The 17,555-nt window shown below is 44.8% G+C and overlaps 1 protein-coding gene across 4 annotated transcripts in view; it reads right to left on the bottom strand.

Moving 5' to 3' along the window:
- Window positions 1–1,867: 1,867 nt before the first annotated feature.
- The window catches only part of DOCK11 (dedicator of cytokinesis 11), a 185,882-nt gene continuing 170,194 nt past the window's right edge, over window positions 1,868–17,555 (bottom strand). For 2 of the 4 annotated variants that reach the window (XM_033137075.1, XM_033137076.1), the window contains 3 exons: window positions 12,089–12,189; window positions 10,239–10,377; window positions 1,868–2,350 (listed from right to left, as the gene is read on the bottom strand). In XM_033137075.1, the coding sequence (XP_032992966.1) occupies window positions 2,231–2,350; window positions 10,239–10,377; window positions 12,089–12,189 (360 nt within the window). In that variant the 3' untranslated portion in view covers window positions 1,868–2,230. Of the gene's footprint in view, window positions 2,351–2,460; window positions 2,479–10,238; window positions 10,378–12,088; window positions 12,190–17,555 lie in introns of all 4 variants that reach the window. The other 2 variants (XM_033137077.1, XM_033137078.1) reach the window with 2 other exon arrangements.

Genomic DNA, 17,555 nt, shown 5'->3' with positions numbered 1-17,555 from the left:
CCTCAGCACATCCCTCTCTGGCTGCTTGTCACACTGTTGTGCAAGAATCTGTAAAGCTTGCGTGAGTCAGCTTCCAGTAAACATGACTAAATGGCTGAAGCCTTTCCAAAGCCAGGGAAAACTAAAGATACAGGGTTTGACTATAGGGCTTTTCATTTTTGGCCTTGGTTTAAATAATTCAAAGGGAACAGAGGAGAGAGGAGGCAGCAGCCTATGTTACTTAAAAGGTAAAGATAAAGGGACCCCTGACCATTAGGTCCAGTTGACTCTGGGGTTGCGGTGCTCATCTCGCTCTATAGGCCGATGGAGTTGGTGTACAGCTTCTGGGTCATGTGGCCAGCATGACTAAGCTGCTTCTGGTGAACCAGAGCAACACACGGAAACACTGTTTACCTTCTTGCCAAAGTGGTACCTATTTATCTACTTGCACTTTGACGTTCTTTTGAACTGCTAGGTTGGTAGGAGCTGGGACCGAGCAATGGGAACTCACTCTGTCATGGGGATTCGAACCACCGATCTTCTGATCGGCAAGCCCTAAGCCAACCCCATCCTCCAGCAGTTGCAGGGTAAGTTGAGTCAGTGCACTGGTTATTTCTTTGTCATTCTTCCACAGCCAGCAGAAGTGAAACAGTGCAGAATGAGTAAAAGCAAGCAAATCTGAGAATCTTAAATGAGGCACTTTTTTACCTTTCTTAAGGGAGTATGAGATGGAGTACCTTAAGGGAGGGGTAGTGCCTCTGTTGGGGGACATTTCCTTCTTGGGTTGTTTGTCACCTTTGGCTCCCCCACCCTGCACTCAGACCTCACCTGTGGCTCCTAAAAGCTGTCTGGATGTGGCCACCCACCATAAATGGCTTCGACTGGCCAGCTAAACTAGGCGATGGTAGCCAACGGATCTCAAACCCTCTGTGAGTTATGGACTTCCCCTGCATGGAAAGACAGGCTCCGGTGTATTAAATGGACAAGATCAATTGTGGGTCCAAGGGTCAAGAAGGTGGCTTCTGCACATGCTGTAGAGGTGCAGATGGAGCTCATCAGCCTGGGAAGTAACTCATCTAGAAGAAGGAAAATTCTGATCCTAAATCTCTATTGCCTTGTGGGATATCTTTGGGAGAAGAAATGGCTAAGGAGTGAACCCTACAAATCCAGAGTGGAGTTCCTTCCAACAGTTGGATGGTGCCTGGTATGCCTCCTTCCGGCAACTCCTGCAGCCAAGTGGGTGCCAAACTAATTGCTCTGCTTTCTTTTGGACTACATCCAAAAGATGAGCCCAGGACCTCCATACACACCACCTAGGCTTGTACCCCAGGGAAGTCACTTTGGTGCTGATCAGGCAGTATTTTGACTCCACCCCCAGAGGCACACTCCATTGTCTCTCGACAGATGAATGCCAACAACCTGAGGTCCAAATGCAGCCCAGTTCATGGGACTCTGTGTGGGTCAACCTCATCTTCAGTCACCCCTCATCACTGGCCCTGCTTTATATCCTACTTCACTGTCTTTGCTCGGCTAGATGGTACTTTGAACTCTCATTGCTGACTCTGGCTCAACAATAAATTCTCAACAATAAATTCTCTCACCTGTTTTTCTATCCGGGTTTAGGATAGAAAAACAGGTGAGAGAATTTATTGTTGAAGCAGGCCCGCTGTGCAAAGGAAAACTATACATTAATTAATTTAGTCTTTTTCAACCTCTGGCTCTGCCCTCCCCTAGTGTGTAGCCCGCAAATGGGTGCCCAGAAGGGAATGTGACCCTCAGGCTGAAAAGGTTCCCCAACCCTGCACTCTTTTGACATAGAGGCTGCAGGGCATTCTTTCTGGCTTCTGCTTTTTAAATTGAGCACAAAAGACATGTTCACACAACCACCTTATTTACAAAGCAGTTTTACATTTTATTATATTCCATTGTACAACTTTACATGGTACCGTATTCAAGTTCATACTTTTCAGTACAAGGTGATTTGATAAATGCGTTTTGGTGTCTTGTATAGATTTTAAGAATGCAACAACAACAACAACAAAAGATACAAGAAGGAAAGCATAGAGGCACTTTCAAAGTCTCATAATTAAGCAAGTACCCTGTTTGAAAGCCAGTTGATTCTGCCTAAACAAAGAAAAAATATTGAGACTATTTTGTTCACGTGTTTGGAGGTTAATATCTTTCAGGCAACAGTCCCAAGTATTCCTGAGAAAGATCTGTAGAATGTCAAGAGTCATTCCCAAGTTTCTTTTTAAATGTCGAACGTAGATCTAAGCGAGCCATAGCCATTGCCCGAAGTTCCACTTATTGCACAGAACACATGTAAGGTGTTATGCATCCATGAGGAGTGAATGGTATCTTCTTGGTACATCTAAAAAAAACCCCAAGGCTGAGTTAGCAAATTAAGCAAAAACCTTATCTGTTCCCAACAGCAACAAAAGTTGTTTCAACAACACAAAAGGAAATGTGGAATGGTGTTACCCAACCTGGTCTTCAAAGCTGTTATTGCAAAGGCAGCATTAAAAGAAAACAAAAGAGAATGGGAAAGAGAAGTTATTTAGCAATGATGTCTACTATGCTTTCAAAATAACCCCAGAGCTAGAAGGGGTTCAGAAGATCATCTAATCAAACACTTGTAAGATTAAGACATTATTAATTGTCATGAAAGCTTCCAACAAAGGAAATCCCAAAAGTGCTATAAACAGCTTGTTCCACTTCTAGTTCTCAGAAATAGAAGGAGTTTCCTAATAATTAGGTTTGGGTTCTTGCTGAATTCTGCCTTAGAATTGTACAGGGTCACACCTAAAGTGTCAATGGAGCATTCCAGAACCAAGAGATTGCTCTGGAAGTGGTAAAAACCACTTTCTTTTATTTAGGAACAAAGGAATTCCCTTCTACTGAGTCAGACCATTGATTCATTAGATCAGAAGTGTCTGCATTGCATGCAAGTGGCTCTCCAGGGTTTCAGACAGGAGTCTCTTCCTGTTTCACCTGGAGACACTGGAGGCTGAACCTGGAACTTTCTGCTTGCATTGTTTCCAATAGGGTTCTGTGTAGGAAGACACCCCACCACCAAATTGGATCGTGCTCAGTGCCTGTATCAAAGATTAATGGCAGGCTAGATCATGTCTGGGAGCCATTTTGGAGTGCCCTAAGCATGGCACCTAGACTCCTGCTTAAAAGCATAGAGATTTGCAGGGCAGATCAAAGCAAACACAAACCCAGTACTGCCACCCTGAAATATTCCCCCGTCAGACTGCTGAGTTTCCAAAAAGTGTGGCATCCATGCATGGGCATAGCCACAGGTGGGAATGGCATGGGAACAGAAAATGTCTACTTGTGTCTACAAAGTCACTAATTCCTTTTTTGTCTGTCAGGAGTAGCTATGTGATAGTTCATAGCCCCAGAGGAACATAACCTGTGGCCCTCCAGATGTTGCTGAAATGAAACTCCCACCATTTCTGACCATTAGCCATGTGGGCTGATGGGTGTTTGGAGTTTAACAACATCTGAAAGACCACATGTTCCCCACCCCATCTTAACCAAGCGCCTCCTGCCTTACTAGTGTTCAAGATGGTGGAGGGGAGGTGGAGAGAGCCCATCTCCTCCTGGCCAATTTTTGCTAACTCTTGGCCTCCAAAAAAATAGTCATTTAAAGGGGTCTCTCTGCCCCCCTGTAGCCCCCTGTATTTCCCTACTAACCCTTACAACTAGCAGAGGAAGAAAAGTGAAATACTATTTTGGTCTAGTAGCACCTTAGAGACCAACTGAGTTTGTTCCTATTTTGGTCTTTTAGAATAACATACATGAAGAACAGAAGTTAGAAGGAACCTTCTAATATTAACAACCTGATGGAAGAGAAGAAAAGGCAAATAAAATATGTTTTTATTTAAATTATTTTTTTCCCTCTGTGGTGGGTGTAACAAATTATTCACATCTTGAATTAACTAATTAAAAACTGGGATACCTTTTTTAAAAGTGGGGCATGTCCAGATATTTGCTATTTTCAGGTGGAAATTAATAATATATGAAAAATTCTAATCACACAGTTATAGTAAATTGAAAGGTCTTGCAGACTTTCTGCAATAAGGAAAGTGGGGAGCAGGGCAAATGCACTGGACACAAATGTCATCTAACCTCTCTGCAAACACATCAGAATGAATGCTCAATAAATAATCAACGTTGTCTGATCTCCCTTCAAACGAATCAGGATAAATGCTTAATAAACAGGTCAACTGGGATAAGTGGAGCTTACTCTTTAAGTCACCCGGGTGTTAATATTGTGAGTCATTAACTTCCCGATCAACACACTTCCATTAATCAAAAGTACCAGAAAGATTCTTTAGTGCTCTGGTTCATGTCAAGATTTGCTGTAGTTCAAGGAGAAGAACAGTCTGGCATTTCTTTACACAGTCCAGAAATGTTATTTGGAGCAGTGCAACCAGAGATAAAGGAAGCTAGACATTCTGGTAGAGAGTTATATTTCCACTGGGGATGCTACCAGTGCTGTTGTTGTTGTGATATTTATAATTTCTTTATGGTTCTCCCTCATCTTTCCTCAAAGGACAGAGCAACCTACATAGCTCCGCTTCTGCCCAGTTTTGGCCTCATAGCAACTCTGCATGGTGGGCTGGGCTTGAAGATTATGAGTGGCCCAAGCTCACCCCATGAGCTATGTGGCCAAACAGAGATCTGACCCTGGGTCTCCCTTATATAATAAATATTATTATTATTATTATTATTATTATTATTATTATTATTATTATTATTATTATTATTATTTGTACCCCGCCCATCTGGCTGGGTCTCCCCAGCCACTCTGGGTGGCTTCCAACAAATATTAAAATACATTAAAATATCACAGATTAAAAACTTCCCTAAAAAGGGCTGCCTTCAGGTATTTTCTGAATGCCAGGTTTAACTCCTTGACCTCTGATGGGAGGGCGTTCCACAGGGCGGGTGCCACTACTGAGAAGGCCCTCTGCCTGGTTCCCTGTAGCTTTGCTTCTCGCAGTGAGGGAACCGCCAGAAGGCACTCAGTGCTGGATCTCAGTGTCTGGGCTGAACGAAGGGGTGGAGACACTCCTTCAGGTATACAGGACCGAGGCCGTTTAGGGCTTTAAAGGTCAGCACCAACACTTTGAATTGTGCTCGGAAACGTACTGGGAGCCAATGTAGATCTCTCAGGACTGGTGTTATGTGGTCCCGGAGGCTACTCCCAGTCACCAGTCTAGCTGCCACATTCTGGATTAATTGCAGTTTCTGGGTCACCTTCAAAGGTAGCCCCACATAAAGCGCATTGCAGTTGTCCAAGCGGGAGATAACTAGAGCATGTACCATTCTGGCGAGACAGTCTGCGGGCAGGTAGGGTCTCAGCCTGCGTACCAGATGGAGCTGGTAGACATCCGCCCTGGACACAGAATTAACCTGCGTCTCCATGGACAGCTGTGAGTCCAAAATGACTCCCAGGCTGCACACTTGGTCCTTCAGGGGCACAGTTACCCCATTCAGGACCAGGGAGTCCCCCACACCAGCCCACCCCTTATCCCCCCAAAACAGTACTTCTGTCTTGTCAGGATTCAACCTCAATCTGTTATCTCCCATCCATCCTCCAACCGCCTCCAGGCACTCACACAGGACCTTCACTGCCTTCACAGGTTCTGATTTGAAAGAGAGGTAGAGCTGGGTATCATCCGCATACTGATGAACCCCCAGCCCAAACCCCCTGATGATCTCTGCCAGCGGCTTCCTATAGATATTAAAAAGCATGGGGGAGAGGACGGAACCCTGAGGCACCCCACAAGTGAGAGCCCAGGGGCCTGAACACTCATCCCCCATCACCACTTTCTGAACACGGCCCAGGAGGAAGGAGCGGAACCACTGTATAACAGTGACCCAGCTCCCAACCCCTCTAGAAGGTCCAGAAGGATGTTATGGTCAATGGTGTCAAAGGGCGTTGAGAGATCCAGTAGAACTAGGAAACAGCTCTCACCTTTGTCCCTAGCCTGCTGGAGATCATCGACCAGTGCAACCAAGGCAGTTTCAGTCCCATGATGAGGCCTGAATCCCGATTGGAAGGGATCCAAATGGTCCGCATCCTCCAGGCGTGCTTGGAGTTGTTCAGAAACCACCTGCTCAATCACCTTGCCCAAGAATGGTAGATTTGAGTCTGGGCGATAGTTGGCCATATTGGCCGGGTCTAAAGATGTTTTTTTTAAAAAGCGGTTTAATGACCGCCTCTTTCAGCGGGTCTGGGAAGACTCCCTTGCAGAGGGAAGCATTCACCACCCCGCGGAGCCCATCGCCCAGCCTTTCCCGGCTCGCTTTTATTAGCCAGGATGGGCAAGGATCAAGGAGACCGGTGGTCGGTTTCACTCGTCCAAGTAGCCTGTCCACATCCTTGGAGGTAACAGATTGGAATCGATCCCATGAAACATGACTAGACAGGGCTCCAGCACTCTTCCGCCTGGCTCTGCTCCAACGGTGGAGTCTACCTCCTTCTGAATCTGAGCGACTATCTGCAAAAAACTTTGCAAAAGCATTGCAGGAGATCTTGGGGTCCCTACCAGGCCCCAATGACGAAGGTGGTTCTGATAGATTGCGAACCACCTGGAAGAGTCTCCTGCTGCTGTTTTCTGCAGATGCAATAGAAACACTGAAGAAGGTCCTCTTCGTCATCGCCATTGCCACTTTGTAGGCTCGAAGTTGAGCTCTAGCCCGTGTCCAGTCTGATTCATAATGAGTTTTCCGCCACCGGTGCTCTAGTCCAACACCCTTGTCCTAGTCCAACATGCTCACCCATCTCTCTCCACCCTTGTGCTTTTCAGATGCTTTGAACTGCAACTCCGATCATCATAATCCCTGACTGTGGGCCATGCTGGCTGGGGCAGATGGGAGTTGTAGTCTAAAGCATCAGGAGGACACCAGGTTGGGGAAAGCTGCTCTATCTGCCACACTCCTGCTGGCTTCTGGTGACAATGTTCCAGATATGCTGAGACGTGTTGTACAAAAGAACACAAGTCCAAAGTAAAAGAGCAACCGGCCCCACACCACACCAGCAGTGGTGAGGGCAAATGGTGGACTCCCTGTTTTTCTTCAGAATACCACATCTTTCAAGTTGAGACATAGTGTGGTCACCCATCTGCTGGGCTTGATTGCCAAATCAAGGAACCTGTCCAAAACGGTGCAAGACTTGTACCCCAGACCTAGTCATTGCGTTTTTCCCAGTAGATGACCGCTTGAGGGGTTTCCCCCACCCTACTAATAATTTCTAAAACCAAGTACAGTTTCAAGAAACTTCAGGGGTAACTAACAGCCACCCAACTGACTGGATTTTTAAAGCCCAAAACCTTTATTTCTGGTAAGCCCTTGTGTGCCTTTTTCTGTAACCCTGTCTTGGAGCCACAGCCTGCTCCAAGAATGTGCAGCCCCACTTCCTGTTTTGCAAGTGTGGTTCAAGAGTTCTCCTAAATGACAACAGATGCTTAAATCTGGGCTTTGCAGGATTTGGGTTTTTTGTTTTTTGTTTTAAATTAAAGCTTGCTGATCAGAAGGTCGGCGGTTCGAATCCCCGCAATGGGGTGAGCTCCCGTTGCTCGGTCCCAGCTCCTGCCCACCTAGCAGTTCCAAAGCACGTCAAAGTGCAAGTAGATAAATAGGTACTCCTCCGGTGGGAAGGTAAACAGTGTTTCCGTGCGCTGCTCTGGTTCACCAGAAGCGGCTTAGTCATGCTGGCCACATGACCCAGAAGCTGTACGCTGGCTCCCTTGGCCAGTAACGCGAGATGAGCGCTGCAACCCAAGAGTCAGACACAACTGGACCTAATGGTCAGGGGTCCCTTTACCTTTAAGACCTGAGTGGGGTTTGGGAAATACCTGAGTGGATGATTTGTATTAGGGGAACAGAATGAGAGGGGCTTATAGGGCATGAATGAGAAGACTGTGGCCTTCAGAGATGGTGGGTCTTTCAACTCTCATGAGCCCTACAATATCTGGAGGGACACCAATTCCCCATCTACTCAAGGAGGGTAGGTGATCTGCCATGCTGAATGATACACAGTCTGTGAATGCTGGAAGCAAGAAAATCCAGCGCTTTTGGTTTGGAGCTTGAAGCAGACACTGCCCACACGATTTTCAAACTTTTCAAATCCAGGAGGAAGACTAGAAGTATATTTGCTTTAAAACATTTTTTAAAAGTTTGTTTGGGATCTTGCGTTGAATCTGTACAGGGGATATGCCCTGTACAGCACCCATCACAACCGCCTTCATTTTTAAGACTTAAAACTGCAACTGGCTATTTGCCCAAATGCTGTTAGCTTTTTTAGTTTCTCTAAAGTTGTTCCTTAGTGTTTGAAAGAACTCTGTGGATCTTTGAAGCTTCTTGAGCATCCTCTTTAAGTATGTAACTACTAGAATAGGCTGCATCAGATCATCTGCAGTTTTCCCCACCCACCAAACACCCAAGACAGGCAAACTATGCGAAGCTTTTTTGAATAACAATCTGGAGTGCATAAAAAATGACAGCCTGTTCCAAACTGACTCCTAATGGCCCCATTAACTAAGAGATCTTTCTTAGAAGTTTGTTTTCCCTATTTGAATATTAACAGAATGCAGAAGCTGTTCCAGTCTTCCACATGCAAATAAAACAGCAGAAAACTGGGAGGGAATTGTGGGTGTGTTACTACAGTGTGTCTCTGGGGATATGTTCAACCTCTAAATGCTTTCAGTACTGAGAAGCCAATTTGCATTGTTTTAATTTTGTTTATAATGTGCCCTGGAGGCTATGTACAGAAGGGCAGGGTTATAGATTCCCAGGCAGGCAGGCCCTCTTCGTGGATTTCAGGGGAGGGGGAAGCGGAGAAAGTGAAAGCTGGCTGTCAGTCAAGCAGGCCAGAAGAAAGGCCATGGCCCCAAATTGACAGTGGCTGGTGTTCACATGCCAACAGTGTGCCCCAGTTCTGCACTCCTGTCCAGCCTCCAGCTCTTTATTGAATGTGGGTGCCTGTTTTTCATTTTGTTCTTGCTGTTATTCCTATCATGGTTTGCTTTCTCTGAAGAACTCTCAGCTTTCAAACAGCAGAGGAACCAAGCAGGTCAGAACAAAGTTGAGCCAAAATTCAGCAGGGAGGTATGTGCGCAGTTGTCCTAAAATCACCCTCTGAGCATACCTTTTTCTCATTGTCATTTTTGCAGTGGTGACGGCATTTCACTTGGCTGGTGATGTCTGTAACCCCCCCCCCAATCCCCTAATAAAGGCACTACATGATGATGAGGTGCTGTTCCTAGGCCCCTGTATTTAATCCCCGCAGCACAATGCCTCCTGTGAATGTGGGGAGTGAAACTGGAGAGGCCAAAGTCAGGGGGAGACATTTCAGCCCAGCCCTAACAACCGCCTCAACAGGGCTGCACATGTTGGAGGTCACATCGTCATAACCTTCAGTCACTGTTTGTGTGCACTGTTTATTCTAACTGCAGATTCTAGATTACCACATTGCAGAGTATGGATGGTGGTGGTGGTGATGATGATGATGATGATTGCAGCTGCTGCTGCTCTGATCCTGAAAGGTTATCCAATTTACACAAGCACACCCCATTTAAAAATCTGCTCAGTGTTGGCATCAGCACCGGCCAGCTGCCAGGAACATCACACTTTGCCAGGGTCCATGGCTTACGACTCTACTGTGGTTTCTTTTCTTTTCTTTTTTTAAAGGCCTGGTCCTGCACTATGAGCACTGCCAGGTAGCTGGATCAACGCTGATGTGGCATCATCATTCTAGAGGATTATGGTCATTTTAAATGATGGCTAGAGCCATTGACTGGACTCCTGCCCACTGACCATGGGCCCACTGACGTAAGGAGGGGCAGCACCAGAGATTAGTGTGCCCAAGACCAGCTCAAACCTGGTATTGACTTTTGCTACACAATAACAATCCAAGAAACCTTTGACCCTTTCCCTAGATTATAGCTTTAATCAAGCTTGATAAACTTGTGTAAATGGCATTTGCTCACATTCTCACTCCTCTTTTTTCTCCCTCTGTTGTTTCCCAGCTGTGTATTTCATATTTTAATTCTGTGGAACAGGGACTTGTTCATATTGCCAAGGTGCCAAGGAGACTGATAACATAAGTATAAGGATTCTTGTTAATCACCATCATAATAATCATCATAATAATGAAAATCAATGGCCACATATCTTGATGCCTTGGCTGGGAGAGGCTCTGTGTACATTTACTTTCAGAGCAGCCCGCCTGGACTCTCTACCTGTTCGTGGGTGATGTCTGAAAGCTCTTTCACCATGTCCCTGAAGTTGGACTTCAGCTCTTCATGGTATTCTGCCTGGTCCTCCTTGATTAGGCGTTCGTTGAGCTCAAGGGCAATTCCACAGGCCTGAATAAACTTCCTGTTGAGAGAAAACAAAATTTATGGGGCCCTGGCTGACTCATGTCGGCAATGAAGCTGCAAAACAAATAGGCGGGTGCATTGACTTTGGCACTTGCGATAGTGAGACGGCCTAGTGCACAGGTGACTGATGAAGACCTGGATTCTGGCAGCTGACAACCTTTTCTAGTACTGTACCTTTGTCTAGGCAAAGGAATATGGGTCATATTCTCAAACATTTATATCCTGTCTTTTGGAATGCCCCACAAAGAGACATCTAATGCTAAAATAAAATAGCATACATGATAAACTTGGCACCATTGTTGTCAGTCTTTAAGTGGGTAGGATTTGCCCTTATTATTTTATAAAAATATTTATATATTGCTATTTATATAAAAAAATCAAAGTGGTTTGCAACAATTATAATATAAAACCACACAATAAAAACCATATAAAAAATTAAAATCAGTAATCAGATCTTAATATGGTTTTGGATGAGCATTTTATGTATTTTGTATTGTCCACTACTTAATTTTTTCTGGTTTTAAATTGCTTCTATTGTATTTTATTTTGTTAGGTTGCTTTGAAACTTTTTCTTTCATATAAAGCAACTTACAAATGTAACTATTATTATTATTAAATTATGATAATAATTCTGAGTTGTATGACTGAAATGTCTCACCACTTTTAATTCAGGGAGAAAGACTGCTTCCCCACAGCTGTCAGGAAAACTGACTTGGACGACGGGCCACAGCGTGAGGTGCACACTGCCTGGGAGCTCTGCAGGGATGGGCCGATGGAGTGGCTGCTGCTCGTCAACAACACTGGTGGGTGGGCGGTGTCAAGACATGCTCCTAAGCACGTGCAGAGTGCATTCCTCCTCCAGGTCCGGAGGCAGCTGTGGGACTGGCTTGCAAGGTATTTATATTTTTCAAAATATAGTCTGCCCCCCCCACAAGGTCTGAGGGACAGTGGACCGGCCCCCTAATGAAAAAGTTTACTGACCCCTGATCTAGCCTCTTATATTGTTCAAAGTCAGTCTTTCCAAACCTGGTATGTTCCAGGTGTTTTTTTTTTTTTTTTTTTACTATGGATGCATTGGCTGGGGCTGATGGGGATTATACTCCAAAACATATGGAGGACACCAGGTTGGCAAATAAGCAGTGAAATAAGCATTGATGTACAGGGCAATGTGTCTTAATGGTGCTGACATTCGGACAAATTCCACATCCTGAGAATCTTTGCATTGTTGTTATATTTTACAAAACTAATTACACATTCCATAATGTGTAAAGATTAGCCTCGGATCCTAGGAAGCCCAGGAGGTTAAGGGGATGTTCCAGTGGTGGTGGAATGTTCCAGGGGTGGTAGTGGTGAAATTTGGAAACCTGCTTTCCTCTACACCCAATGGAAGAGACAAGTACATGTTCCTGCATTTGATTTGGTTCTGTTTTGTGTGTGCAGAGTACAGAAGGCCCTTGGTATGTTGGGATTATGCCCGCTTCCCCGCAGCGTAGTGGGAAGGACACTGTCCCCTGCAGTTTCACAGAAAAGTCTGTTAGGTGGGCACCCAAAGTATCATTTGAAGGCACAGGGGACAGTCACCTCACTCCAACTATGTGGGTCTGGACAATGCTTGGATGGGAGTCTGCTTGAGATCCTTCCTACACACTGCCTTGGGTCCCATTGCAGATGAGAAATAAACATAATAAATTAAAATAAAACATAACTACCTGAACATTTCTTTCAGTTCGTTCACCTTCTTGCTGGGATATTTGCTGGAGTGTTTGTCATCTAGGAAAGCCCGTGCATAGGCTAGCGGGCCAGCATTGACCTAAGAAAAGTTAAAACACAGAATTAAATTCCTACAGATTTCAGACAAAAATCAGATAAATTTCAAAGAAAGAACAGAGAAGATTCTAGCAGGACCCCTTCTGGGTCAAAAGGTCCTTCGGGTTCAGTGTTCCTTCCTCCCACAGTGCCCAGCAACAGCCATTTCCTCCTCCTGTCACTGTTATTCAGAGGTTCCCTTTTGCCATCACCACTAATAAATAAAGCCCCCCCCTTCCTCCATTGATTTGTCTAATCCCCCTTTTAAAGTAATCTAAGAGAGATCATCAGCACATCTTGCAACACTGCATTCCATAAATTATTACAAGTTGTATAAACAACAAGTACTGTCTTTTATCTATCCTCCTCCTTCTTTCAATCAGAATACTCAAGAATTCCAGTGATGATTGTGGAAGGGTATGAGAGAAATGCCCTCCACCCCATGCATGTATTAAAAGCATGTTAAGAGCATGGACTGCTTCACAAATTGATTCCCAAACCTTCATGGCCACTTGTTCTGGTTCACATATGACAAGTACAATCACTCATGCCTGTATCCTTGGTGTCTGGACACTGAATGTGGAAATTGACTCCATCCAAAAAAGCATTTGCACTTAAGGCAATGCAAGGTAACATGGAAGTTCTATCCATGCTACTAGATCTGCAACAGGTTATTCACCCACACAAGGGAACATCATCCCTGGATGCTATTATGTCCAGTTCTGTGCACCACAATTTAAGAAGGATATTGACAAGCTGGAACGTGTGCAGAGGAGGGCGACAAAGATGATCAAGGGTCAGGAAACCAAGACTTAGGGAGAACGATTGAGGGAGCTGGGTCTATTTAGCCTGGAAAAGAGAAGACTAAGGGGAGATATGAGAGCCATCTTCTCTTCAGTTATCTCAAGGGCTGTCCTATGCAAGATGGAGCAAGCTTTTCTCCTGCTCCAGAGAGTGGGACTTGAACCAATGGCTTCAAGTTACAAGAAAGGAGATTCTAGTTAAACACCAGAAAGAATTTTCTGACAGTAAGAGCTGTTTGACAGTGGAACAGACTGGTTGTGGACTTTCCTTCATTGGAGGTTTTTAAGCAGAGGTTGGGTGGCCATCTGTCATGGATGCTTTGGTTGAGATTCTTGCACTGCAGGGGGTTGGACTAGATGATTCCTGGGGGCCCTTTCCATTGACCCATAGCTGTGCCTGTATCTGACAGCCTTTGGTGCCTGGCACCTAGGGATGCTGGAAGACAGAAAAGGCAGCAGAAATTGCTAATGTTTGCTCATATGTCACATGTCTGGGAAAGAAATTAATCCAGTGAATACGATTAGTATTCACTGCTGTTGTTGCTTTTAGCTCGGAAATGATATGTAATTGATTATATTACCGATGCTCTTTGCCTTGCCTCTCCTTTGCATTGAAATGAATGGGGTGGAGTACACAATTTCCCTGCGGCAGACAGCAAGATGGATATTGTTGTTTTGGGTGGGAAATGAATTGCAGCGGAATGGGAAAAGGGCTGCATATGACAAATCCAGGGTGGAATGGAAAACAATGCATCCCAGCTAGCAGCTGAATGCATGAACTGGCATCATCAAAAAGTAATTTGGGAACATGCACTTGTGTGAAGGCACCCCCAACAGAGGAAGACAAGAAATACAAGAATTCCAGACTTCAGAGACTCAAGTCTGGATGGGAGTAAGGAGATCACAGAGCCTAACCCTCTTGCTCTGAGGCATGGGCACCTGCTTATTGTCAGTCCCTCTCTTAGATCAAGTGATGAAAACCAGACCAGTTTGACAGAGGAAAATTAGAGGTGAGTGCTGTATAACAAATGCAAAACCTACAAGGTACAAAGATTTTTTTTGTGGGTGTATGGGGTTTTAAGGGAGGGAGTAGTACCTATGGTGGAGGACATGTCATACTCCTTGGGAAGTTTGTCACCTTTGGTCCCCACCCTGCACTCAGCTCTCACCTGTGGCTCATAGAAACTGTCAGCATGAGACAGTGACCACACCCTGGGAAATGGCTTTGACTGGCTAGCTAAACCAGGTGAGGGTAGCCGATGGGTCTCAAACCCCTGGTGAATTAGAGACTTCCCATGCATGCGAAGACAGGCTCCTGCAGATTGAGCAGACAAGACCAATAGCAGGTCCAACAGCCAAGAGGATGGTTTCTTCACATGCTGTAGAGGGAAGTGAAGGGCAGATGGGGCTTGTTCACCTAGGAAGGTAGCCCATTTAGGAGAAGGAAAACTCTGATCCTAAACCTCTATCGCTCTGCAGGATATCTTCAGGAGAATAAATAGCTAAGAAGTGAACCCTACACAAATCCAGAGTGGAGTCCCTAAGAGGGTGGATGGTGCCTTGTACACCTCCTTCCGGCAACTCCTGCAGCCAGGACCATATCAGTGAGGCCGAGAGGGAGGGGTCTTGCTGTCTGGGCAGACTAGGACCTTCATATGCACTGTACAGGCTTGTGTCCTGGGGAGGTCACTTTGGTGTTGCTAATACAGTGGTTTGACTTCACCCCTGGAGGTGCCCTCTATTGTCTCTTGAGACAGACGGATGCCAACAACAAAGATGTGGAACACAAGATTGTCAGGTCTAGCCAGCTGAACCTTGGAACTCCACCATTCAGGTATGGCTTGGAGTCATAGACTCATAGTGGAGGAAGGGGCCCTCCCCTTGAAGCTTTGGTTGGAATCAACATAGCATCAATTGAGAACCTATCTTTTCCGCCAGGCTGTTTATTATAATAAGTGACACTTGGACTAAATAAATTTTATACACTGGATAGAGGCCCATTTTTATTGAGGCTGGGTGGAATCCAACATTGTCTGCTAGTGCAAGGGCTCTTGAACTAGTGGACGATTGAGTTTTAATATTACACAACTGTTGCGCTAGTGGAATCTTGTTGCTCAGTATTTCTGTCACTCCCATTGCAGTGTCCATCCTTACCATTCCTAAAGAACATACATAACAACTTCACTCCTTTTGTGCCTCTTAACTTACAGTCAATGTTTCGAAGCCACTAATGGTAGCCAAACACAAACAATGCATAAATGCTCACAGCCCCGATCATGCCAAAGCGGCTGGGTGCCTTGTTTATTACCAGGAAAACCATTATTTATGTGGTGCCATTATGGTACACAGCACCTTACCGAGCAACATTTGCCAGGAAAACTGGTTGTTGTCTCATGCAGTTTAGAAAGTGTTATGTACGGAAGTTCTCACCCTGGCCACCAGGGGTTTTGTGTATATAGTTTTCACTCAGGTCCACGTCAGTTAATTTAGGCGGGGAAACCCTGGGCTGTTGTTGTTACAATGTTGCCAGCTGGCTGCCTATAAAAGCAGGCCGGCTGAGGTGTTTGTAGAGCAGTTCCAGCTTACTTATAAAGAGCTGTTTGGGGAAATCTGTGTTGTCTGCTATGTCCTCCCACTACTTAATAGAAAGAAAATTGCAATAGTGGGAAAGAAGAACCCAGGGAAACATTTATTTATTTAAAATGTTTGTTAGCCACTCTGTCAAAAGAGTCCAGGGCGACATACGAAGGTGTGAATAAGGCTTAATTCGCACCATGATGACTGTAATTTAAAAAAAGTAAAAAGGGACCATTTGGTAAGGACTCAGGAGAGGGGCTTCTTGGTGGCTGCTCCCAGACTTTGGAAAGTCCTCCCTAGAGAAGTTAGACTGGCTCCCTCCTTGTTGTCCTTGCGCTGGCTTTTAGGAACTGTCTGGTTTTAATGAAAGGGTTGGTGCCATGCTGTTTTTATTGCAATTATCTGTATGTTTTTAATAGCTCTTTTATTTTTATATATAGATCTTTTAATAGATCTTTTTATATAGTTTTAATTCTATTAATGTTTAATTGTTTTTAATGATTCCCCTCCCCAATATGTTTTTAGCTCTTCTTATTTTATCTACAGTTACAGGGTGGGTAGTCTTGTTGGTCTGCCATAGTCAAAACAAAATAAAATAAAAAATTCTTTCCAGTAGCACCTTAGAGACCAACTAAGTTTGTTCTTGGTATGAGCTTTCGTGTGCATGCACACTTCTTCAGATACACTGAAACAGAAGTCACCAGACCCTTAAATATAGTGAGGGAGTGGGGAGGGGTATTACTCAGAAGGGTGGTGGGAATGGGTGATTGGCTGATAGGTGTGGAAAACCTGTTGGCAACGGCTGCAATTAGTCTTGCAGGGAAAGGCAAGTGGTGAGATGGCTGTTTGAGATTGGGTGGCTCACCCACAATAATACAACAACAGGACTCAACATGGACACTGGTACCAGAGCCTGCAATAAACCCAGATGCCAACTTTGCTGCCACATAAACCCGGACAACACCATTACTGGCCCCAACAACATCAAACATACCATCTCAGGACTATTTAATTGCTCATCTTCCAACATTGTGTATGCCATCAAATGCCAACAGTGCCCTTCAGCTCTCTATATTGGACAAACAGGCCAAACCCTATACCAAAGGATAAATGGACATAAATCTGATATCAGGAATCACAAGACAGAGAAACCAGTAGGAGAACACTTCAATCTCCCAGGACATTCTATAAAAGATCTCAAAGTAGCTGTCTTAATACAAAGAAATTTCAGAAATAGACTGGAAAGAGAAGTGGCTGAATTGCAACTAATCACCAAACTTAAAACCATTGAGAAACATGGTCTGAACAAAGACATTGGATTCTTATCTCATTATACATGACAAAGCTATCTTTAGCCATCTCACCCCTTGCCTTTCCCTGCAAGACTAATTGCAGCCTAATTGCAAGACTAATTGCAGTCGTCAACAGGTTTTCCACACCTATCAGCTGATCACCCATTCCCACCACCCTTCTGAGTCATACCCCTCCCCACTCTCTCACTATATTTAAGGGTCTGGTGACTTCTGTTTCAGTGTATCTGAAGAAGTGTGCATGTACACGAAAGCTCATACCAAGAACAAACTTAGTTGGTCTCTAAGGTGCTACTGGAAGGAATTTTTAATTTTATTTTGTTTTGACTTATTTTATCTGTAAGCTGCCTTGAGTCCCTGTCAGGGAAAAAGGCAGGGTATGAATAAATGCTGCTGCTGCTGCGGCTAATGATAAATGATTATAATGAGATAGCAGAAAAAACACCTGGGCAGACGATGTGCTCTTTGTCTGGCAGCAACAAGCTGTCAGTGCCAGGTGTGCCTCTTTGGCATCTAAACTTAGCGTGTCACAGCAGGAAAGGCCTGTTTGTTGTAGGAACATAGTGCACTTCTACTAAAGACAGTTCAGAGGCTGCAGCTAGTGAAGAATGTGGCAGCTAGGTTGGAGAGAGGACCACATGTTATGAATCTTGAGATCACTGCACTGGCTGCCAGTGAGC

The sequence above is a fragment of the Lacerta agilis genome, chromosome Z (genome assembly GCF_009819535.1).
Source record: "Lacerta agilis isolate rLacAgi1 chromosome Z, rLacAgi1.pri, whole genome shotgun sequence".
In the NCBI taxonomy this organism is placed as follows: Eukaryota; Metazoa; Chordata; class Lepidosauria; order Squamata; family Lacertidae; genus Lacerta; species Lacerta agilis.
Note: the sequence above shows the minus strand (reverse complement) of the source record. Positions and strands in the feature narration are given on the sequence as shown.